The sequence below is a fragment of the Nuphar pumila genome, chromosome 2 (assembly GCF_984573655.1).
Source record: "Nuphar pumila chromosome 2, dmNupPumi1.hap1.1, whole genome shotgun sequence".
In the NCBI taxonomy this organism is placed as follows: domain Eukaryota; kingdom Viridiplantae; phylum Streptophyta; class Magnoliopsida; order Nymphaeales; family Nymphaeaceae; genus Nuphar; species Nuphar pumila.
Window position 1 is genome coordinate 129,212,865 of NC_143250.1, and position 8,847 is coordinate 129,221,711.

The following is an 8,847-nucleotide window of genomic DNA, read 5'->3' on the forward strand; positions in this document are numbered from 1 at the left end:
TTACACAAGTTTGCATGCCAAAAATTTGGGCAGATTGATACGTGTTTGCGGATCGCTTGGAGGAAATTAACATATTTGAGAAAAAATGCACATATTTGGAGTTACTTCACATATTTGCAAGAAACTTTATATATTTGAAGAATCTTCATATATTTGGAGGAACTTCGCATATTAGGAGTCTCTCTCTCTCTCTCTCTATATATATATAAACTTAATTAGGTATTTGTGAAGTTTTGAGGTTTGGGTTTAAAAAGATGTTCACAAATGTTTTTATGCGAATTTCTTGAGGTCGGCGAAGAAAAAAGTATGGACATCCTTTTAAGTAGGAGTTTGCGATAACCGACGAGCAGAGCGATATATTATGCAAAGGATAAAAAGGTTTTAATCAAGTTGACTATTTACGGTTTTTGTCATCAAGCATATTTTGGCAAATTGTGGAGTTTTTATGAAAACATGTCATTTTTTATGCCATCATTTTTCATTTTTTTTTCAGCCCTCTTTGCCACTCACAACGATCCAATATGAAACAATCGCCTGGCATGACCCCTCACTGAAAAGCACAGCTTTCTGATTTGTAAGTCTGCTTGGTTCATAATATACTTCTGAATTTTGATATTCTGCTTATTTGCCACGGCTAGCATGTCATTGCTTGTTCCTAGTGCATAAAGTAGGCTTTTGACATGTATAAGTAGGGTGCTTGTGTCAATAATTTCATGTAGTTGAGATATTGCCAGGCATTTACATCTCCAGGGTATTGAGGCTACCTAATAACTGAAAGGATGGGCATAGGCTGAGTTGCAATGCCTCAGGCGTGGCTGCACTTGCCTTGGCAATGTTGAAATATGGACTTTTATAGTGTTGGGGAATGCCAGGTGTGCGAGACACACACACACAGAGAGAGAGAGAGAGAGAGAGAGAGAGAGAGAGAGAGAGAGAGAGAGAGAGAGAGAGAGAGAGATGAATGTTGTACATATATTCCCTGAGGAAGGTAACAATGGGGGATTTTTTTTTAAGAGGGAAACAAGGGGGAAATTAAAGGGTTCAAATCTTCACATTGTTGACACCCTATTAAAACGAGCGTCTAGACATACATGGCAATTGTTGAACGTGATAGAGATGGGTTCATGAAAGGGAAAACATACTATCAACACTTACAAAGAATGATCAAACACATGCTCGAGAGAAAAGCTAGGAAAATTTAAAGAATCTCCAGATCTCCGGGCAGATTTCTCAATGGCCAGGTGAGAATCCTTCAGGTATGGACTGCAAATTAAGCTTCTCAATATCATTGAGCAGAGTAGTAGCTATATGCCGACGTCTTTTACCTCAAAACATACTTAATAATCCCAGGAATGTGGATCTTCATGATGTAGTCTTCCCAGTTAATTGTTTTAGGGTCAAAATTGAACAATTTGGCTTCTGCACAGTCCACCGAAATTCTGGATCTCAACCTCTCTGAGTTTGCATCGTCGAATCTGTGTTTTTCAAACCAAACTCTAAACTTAGTATTTATATATAACCCTGAGAGACATACATTACAATCCTTGAACTATTTCAAGAAGCAAACCTTTAAATTTTAAACAGGTCTAACTAAGAAAACCAAATAACAACCAAGGAGTTGTATGATTAATTACCTTCCCCTAAAGAAAACGTAAGGCTCATAGAGCTCTGCTAAGTACATCACAAAGTTGTATTTCCTTCTCATGGTATTGTAAGTGCTGTTAAACACTTTGCAGAACGCTTGGTTTGCCAAGTACAGTCCCTGAAAAAAAAAACATTTTTAAGGGACGATTATGTATTAACAGGTAATTTTCCGATGATAATTTGGACTATTTGGTAGTTCATGTAAGTAAAAAGAGAAAAAAACGTAGTCCCTTTTTTTTTCTGAAATTCGGATGTCATTTTTTTTTAAGGAAGACTGCTAGAAGAGAAAAAGCAACAGAAAATTTAAAACATACCCCTAGAGGCAACTTATGAAAGAGGATCATGTATCTTTGGAAGCTTTCCATGTTGCTGAAGAGGGAGATCTCTCGGACAATGATGGGCTTCCCATCTTTCCCATAGCATGGGTTTGCTTTGAAGTAACGGTAACCACAATCTACTATCTTGGAATAGCTCAAAGGATTCTGTAGAGATGATCCAATATGGCAGACGAACTGCGAATTACGCTGACCAGAATGCATAGCCATGCTCACAATCATTGCATTAACCACCATATCACCTGGGATCTGCACATAAGATGCTAGTAATTAATATTAGCATTCTCATTATAGATGATGACAATGACCTATCTTGTGTCTCGACAGTGAATAGGTGATTGCCTTTGAAAATCAAGTCTGGATTGAACTATGTTTGGTGGGCAAGGATCCAATCTTATTAAGGATCTGATCCATATGCCAAAAGTACTCGATGGATAGAAATCCAACCATTTCTGTTTTTCTTTTCACCTCTTTTAATATCAACAAATAAGTCTAGTCTAAGTTGTTGGAGTCCTAAAATCCCATAAATTTGGGATTTAAGGTGGCATCCCAAAAGTTGGCAACCTGTAGAATTCCTGAAGTTCAGAAGGTTATGAATTCGTTGCAACGTCTGTAACATGCTTCTCTCCTTAGAATTGCAAAACAAGAAAGAGGAACATATATATATATATACTTACCACATCAAGGATAAGCTCCCCATTAGCTAAAAAGGAAGTCAGTTTCCCCTTGCAATAATTAACCAGCAAGCTATCCACAGTTCTGTACGACAAAAACAAGAACATTACATAAACGTGATGTAAGCCTTTTAAAACACTGCATACAGTTGCTTTGGACTTGCCGGATTGGGCATGTATCATGAATTGGTTGCATGCACCCACTGGAGTGGATCAGCTGGCTTGGACCTGATAGCATCCAACCAGAGGCAAACTGACCGCAGTGCACCTCACAAACAAAAACGATGTCTCACACTCGAGATCACCCTGCTTTTTGGTATTGCTACAAGCAACAATCCTTAGGGCACTATAACAGCATGATCTCACAGTTGAATGCTACCAACTACTGTACATAAGTTGACAAGATTGAGACAGTGTCCATATACGTTTCCAAAAGTTGGTGAAACTACAACCCTCCTATATTTCCTCATACAGATGAGACTGAAATGCAGAGTACTTGTATGCTCGAGGTCATGTATCAAAGATCGTCATGAAAGATACTGAGATGCTTAGCGATTGTCTCTCTCAATAAACTCATGACTTATTTAAGCTAGATCAGTTGAAATGAATGTGCAGACATACCTGGTGCCTTCCATCCAACCAGGGAAAGGGTCAGAATGTGTGCTCTCGATTACCGTAGGGCGTATGATAACCAAGGGTATATCCCCTCTGCCTTCTCCAATCAACATTTCTCCCATGGCTTTTGTGAAGACGTACGTGTTAGGCCAGCCAAACAACTTAGCTCTGTAGACAAATTAGTATGCAAATTCATAAACAAAAACAGTAACTAATTCTATTTGAATTACCCAACTTTGTCATTGTTAAAACCAATCGGAAGACACAGAATCATCCACAACTTAGATTCAGCTCTCAAAATAGAAAGCCAAGGCATGATCATGGGTTTGATCATTATTGACTTCATCTCAATGTCATGCACCTTTCCTTTTTTCCTGGTACCTGGAAAACTGAAGATATTCTCAAGGCATATTTGTACATCATTAAAACATAGACATGTTCATTAACTCTAGCATCATGCTTCTACTAGAAATGGTGGAGTTCATGAACGTGGTTCCGCTTCATGTGTTGCCAAACACACTTTTCATAGATGATGATATGTCAAAAAAACAGGAAAAAAGTCCTGTTGTCATACCTCTGGAGTCCTAGTTCTTTCATGGCAGACTTTTCGGTCTCTTTCGCAACTCCCTCAGCCCGAAGATCCTCCAATCTCTTCTTCATCACCTGTTCCTCAGCTTCTATGTCTAGAGTTGAGTTTCCTGAGAGTGGTTCTCCCATTTTGTATGCTGTCTCCGGTATCAACCCAGTTTTGGTGCCAGCAACGTATGCTTAATTAAGCCAAAAAACATGAAGAAAGCAAGTGATTGTTTAGTTTTTAGAACATAACAGTCAGTCGACAGACTTTCACCACAACAACAAGAATCAGCTGCTTCCCCTGGTTTGTATCAAATAACCAAGCCATCCCACAACATCTGGTAGGAGTCAGGATGGGTGCAAGATGATTGCACAAAAATAAAATATGTGCATTAAGCACACCATCACACCTGACAGGCCATATCCTCAAGATGGAGGGTGATCAGGTGCTTAATGAACAAAATATTTGTACTGCACCTGATCTTTTCACCATCTGGTAGGGGGCGACCAGGTCACCAAGTTGATGAGACGTAACAAGTTCGAAACCTATGGGTGGCATCTCTTGTCACAAGGTTGAAAATGGGTGTACTCCCGGCGGGGGAACACAACGTGAGCACGAGGACCTCAAGGGTTTTAGGAGACCAGCCAATGTGTGGCCGGCGATGGGTTTCCCTCAGAGTTGCTGCACTTGGGCGCATAATGTCAAACATCAACAAATTTTTTTTTTGAAATATTATGAAAATTATGACACCTGTTTAGGACTTTCAAAATCTCGTGACCTTTTCAAAGCAGCACGATATTTTCCTTGAAGCGATAATGCCACGACGATATTCGTGCACTTTTATTTGAAGGAAAAAAGGGTTTTCCATATTTGGGTAAATTTTTTTATTATTCTTTTTTTCTTGTCATTTTTAAAAAGTTTTTAAATTTAGCAAAAACGTGTGAAATATAAAGCATCTGAATTTCACGCGAGAAATCATAGCTCATGATTATTATTATTTTTTTTGGAAGAATTGTACAGCATAACAGAGGATTTCAATCAGGTGATCGAGTGATCACTCAACCCCTCAGAGATCATATATATAGTTTATGATTTCAAAATGCTTTAGGTAATCAACCACACCAAATTTGGACTAAAAGAAACTTTTCCTAAGTCTGAACCATGCTCGCAACATGCCAGACATGACTAAACTTAACCAGATGTGCGTTTGACCAAGTTCACCAAACGCTAACGTGATTAAGTTCATGAACTCATGCGATAGCTCATGATCCTGATGGGTTGACCATTGGTGGTATTGGCACGCTCGGTTCGGGCCAACCATCCACAACCACCTTCATAATTTATCATGGCCGTTGATTTTCAAAGATGGACGATTCAACACGGACCTAGAATAGTAGAATGGCCCACACCCTAAAGCATCGCCAACACTCAAAAAAGGTCAAAAAAGGTTTTGTGGTGCTTACCCGTCGAAACGTGCAGGAGCATCTCCAGTTTCGCACACGTGTGTGCGAAGTCCAGCACGTGCTTGGCACCGAACGCGTTGATCCCCAACGCCACGTCATACCTGCAGGCAAATTTATTATTTTTTTTAATAATTATCTCGTTTTTCCTGGAATCGGGGAAGAATGAACGTGTCCTGATCCGGATCTGGAATGGAGTCGAATCTTGTTGTGAAGTTTCAGATCCAGTTAGGATCTGGGCTTCTGCTCATGAACTTGATCCGCTGCAAACGTAGCATGACATCGGGTCGGACCTGAGCCTGACCGGGATGTTATAAAACCAGATCGGACCTCTAGGTACACTATTGGTAATGGGTGCAGGTCAGCATCCGGCAGGGACCAGGGTTAGGCAGCAGTTCCACACCTGTGTCTGCGTACGTATAGTAAGAACCAGATTTATTGTTATCTAATAAATTCTAGGTCTCAACCGGATGCGGCATTGATGAATTCCAAGCCTAGAAATGGAAGCCAAAAAACGGGATTGCCATGTAGCTAGTCTTCCCGGACTTGTTTTCTAAAAAGCACCACTACTAATTTGTCACAGATATGACCTAGATTGTGATGCATAAAACATCCAGACCCGCTATTTCGAGACAGATACGGGTCGGAGCTTTGTTCGTGGGTACGAGTATAGTGTGGAACTGTACCTCTCGTCAAAGCTGGTACTGGCAGCGACATTGACTATGATCTCCACCTCCTTGGAGATTTCTTCCCCGAGATGAGCATCGATCATCCCCAGGCCTTCTTTGGAAATGTCTCCCACCACAGGACACACCTTGCCCCAGAAGAACGACTCGAACCCACTCCCGTGTTTGTTCTTCAAGACCCTGAACAGGTCCTTCTTCATCACCTGTACGAAACGCGTCAGAAACGTAATCATGAAGGTGTGCTGAATCCGGCAACGTAAATGCTGGTGGTGGACCATTCTGAATTGCTGGTGATAAAGTGGACCCAGCATAGTAACAACGGTGCATTGTTTTTTGTCTGTTTCGATCGTACCGTGACCTGCTTAACACGACAAAAAAAAAAATGTATAACCTACTGGCAATGGGGTTCGTTATTTTATGGTGATGGATGGACCCAGCCCCTGTATATAAACAGACGGTGAAGCCAAAGATGGCTTCTCAAAACCACCCTTGAGCAGTGATGCCGGTGTGCTTATTATATCAAACATGCATAAGCCCACTAGTCTAACCCGGACTTGTTATCAAGCATTGCCTTGTTCTGTACCAAGTACCAACTAAAAAGAGTGCTGTTAAAAATGAGAGCACACTTTAGGCTAACTGAAGTCATGCGGCGAAAGAAAGCCAAGGAATTAAACCATGGAGCCGGGACACACACACACAGTGCATGCATGGCACGTAGCAGGAACGGCTTGAGCTGAGAGCAGACCAGGTCACAATCCGTCAGATTCAAATCCTCATCTCACCTTCCACTTGGGAAGCTGAGACAGGGCCATGGACATCTCGATTAAGTGAGACGTACAACGGGAATGTGACCGATATGACCTGATTTGCCCTCGCCTGAGTGTATGCATGTGGATGACAGACATACAATCAAGTATAGAGAGAGAGAGAGAGAGAGAGACCTCGTCGTGGATCCTTAGACTAGCTAACTTGATATCCGGGGCGCGCACAATGAGAAACAAACGCTTGACGTAGGGCTGGACTCTCAAAATCTTTTCGACGAATACTGCACCCGCCGCCACCATCAAAATATATCAAACCCGAAGTTTAGTTCATCAAAAAAAGGAAAGTAGAGAGAGAGAGAGAGAGAGAGAGAGAGAGAGAGAGAGAGAGAGAGAGAGGCGTCAATCCCATACTCTTTGCAAGGAACCCAGTGGAGCCAGTGACCAGGATGCTCTTATTCCTGAAAGACTCAACGATCCCTCCTTCCAAGGACGCCATGGAAACTAGTCTCTCTGAACTTTTAGCTCTGAAAGAAAAGATGAAAGAGTTGAAGGAAATGTTGGAGGTGTCTTGTTTTGTTTGTTAATGCTTCAGTGCCACAAACAAACAAACACCCTCAAAGAGCCTGATGTGCTAAAAGGGTCTATGGGGTCCTTTTATATGCAGCTGTGCCTGCATGGGATAGCACATATAGCATTATCAACGAAGCAGTGAAGTGTACGAAAAGTAGATATCTTGACGCCCCTCCTTTTTTTTGGAGAATGGTTGTTCGCTGAAATAGAAAATTCAGTGAGAGAGAGAGAGAGATCGGTGGCTTGCGTACACGCCTATCATGCATGGATCCATGTGCTCGTACGCTTATATATGTGGTGCTGTAGGACCCGGTGACAGAACACCCGCAATCGAACAGGTCCAACGTTTCGGACGAACGTGTCCTACCTAATAAAAAGTGAAGGACGTGCAAATGTCGCCACCTTAGGCGTTCTTAATAGCACCACGTCAGTGGCTGCACCCATCCCAATCTTTTTTCATTCTTTCTTTTTTTTTTTCGAGGAAGAAAACGAATATCTGGACCCATTCCTATCCTAAACCCGATAGAGCTAGACCCTGATCTGCTCAGTAGGCTCGATTTGGTCACTGAGACATCGACTTCTATACCAACTCCAGATTCTTTACATGCATTGGATTCAGATTTTTAATAGGATTTTGGTTCAGATGCAAAACTATAAAATTGAATCTGCCCTGCTTACTTCATGGATATTGACCTTTGTTGTATCCAACTAAACGGTAATTGATTGGTTCGATATCTGGGCATCCCTAAGCCGGGATCCACCATGAGGCGGCTGGGTATGCAAGTTCATTTGATATAAGAAATGGGGTTTGTAGAATCATACTGAGATGTTTCTTGACTCGTGGATATCGGCTCTGGATCATGATTCATATAAAAACCCTTAGGATGTGTTTGATTGGCTGGACAAACACTGCCGGACAGCATGGGCGGCGTTTGTCCAGAACTCGCCAGTCGCACCCCAGGGGTGCAACTGACTCGTTATAACGTGTCACGCGGGATGCCATTTGTTCCATGTTCCCAGGGTTGTCCACTGTGTACCAAACATAGGACGCCGGCTGCTGGGGTCGCTTTGTCCCGTATGTAGGATTTGTCCGGCGTGTCAAACATGCCCTTAAAGTTCGGTTTTGAAACTTGGCAGTTGGCCAAGCGGGGTTTGATTTGTGATTGTTGAGTTGTGGACCAGGTACAGTAAACAAACATGATATGAGGCCAAGGTTGGACATGGTTCGCATTCGTGTTCTTGGAACAAAAGTGAGTAATTTGTGTGATCAAGTTGGGGTGGCAACTCGTGCTAGATAGAACAATCCACATTAACATGTAAGTCTAAATGGATATGGAGAAATCGGTTCCACTCATCCCCTATGTCATCCCTATCTCCATACCCCTTTATTGTTATTTTATTGATGTAAGTTGTTTTAATTAAATTAGACTCCACACGTGTAATCTATATCGTTCGTTTAGTGAAGATCGACATTTAAATCACCCAAACAAGACGTGTGCAAGATTTTTTTTTGTGATTCAAAAGT

The 8,847-nt window shown here is 41.7% G+C and overlaps 1 protein-coding gene across 1 annotated transcript; it reads right to left on the bottom strand.

The window, feature by feature from the left end:
* Positions 1–1,229: 1,229 nt before the first annotated feature.
* Positions 1,230–7,248, bottom strand: LOC149847090 (fatty acyl-CoA reductase 3-like). The gene is made up of 10 exons (XM_089993200.1): positions 7,164–7,248; positions 6,930–7,033; positions 5,989–6,191; positions 5,306–5,406; positions 3,843–4,035; positions 3,275–3,436; positions 2,657–2,738; positions 1,959–2,228; positions 1,635–1,762; positions 1,230–1,475 (listed from the first exon to the last, which is right to left on the bottom strand). The coding sequence occupies exons 1-10, from the start codon at positions 7,246–7,248 to the stop codon at positions 1,322–1,324; spliced, it is 1,482 nt and encodes a 493-aa protein (XP_089849326.1). The 3' UTR covers positions 1,230–1,321.
* Between the last annotated feature and the right edge of the window lie 1,599 nt (positions 7,249–8,847).

Bases quoted from the DNA above. Each gene is read 5' to 3' on its own strand.
- LOC149847090 (XM_089993200.1), bottom strand. From the start codon at position 7,248: ATGGCGTCCTTGGAAGGAGGGATCGTTGAGTCTTTCAGGAATAAGAGC. The intron at 6,192-6,929 runs GTCTCTCTCTCT...CGTTTCGTACAG, and splicing joins GTCTAAGGATCCACGACGAG to GTGATGAAGAAGGACCTGTT. The intron at 3,437-3,842 runs GTATGACAACAG...ATTTGTCTACAG, and splicing joins AAAGAACTAGGACTCCAGAG to AGCTAAGTTGTTTGGCTGGC.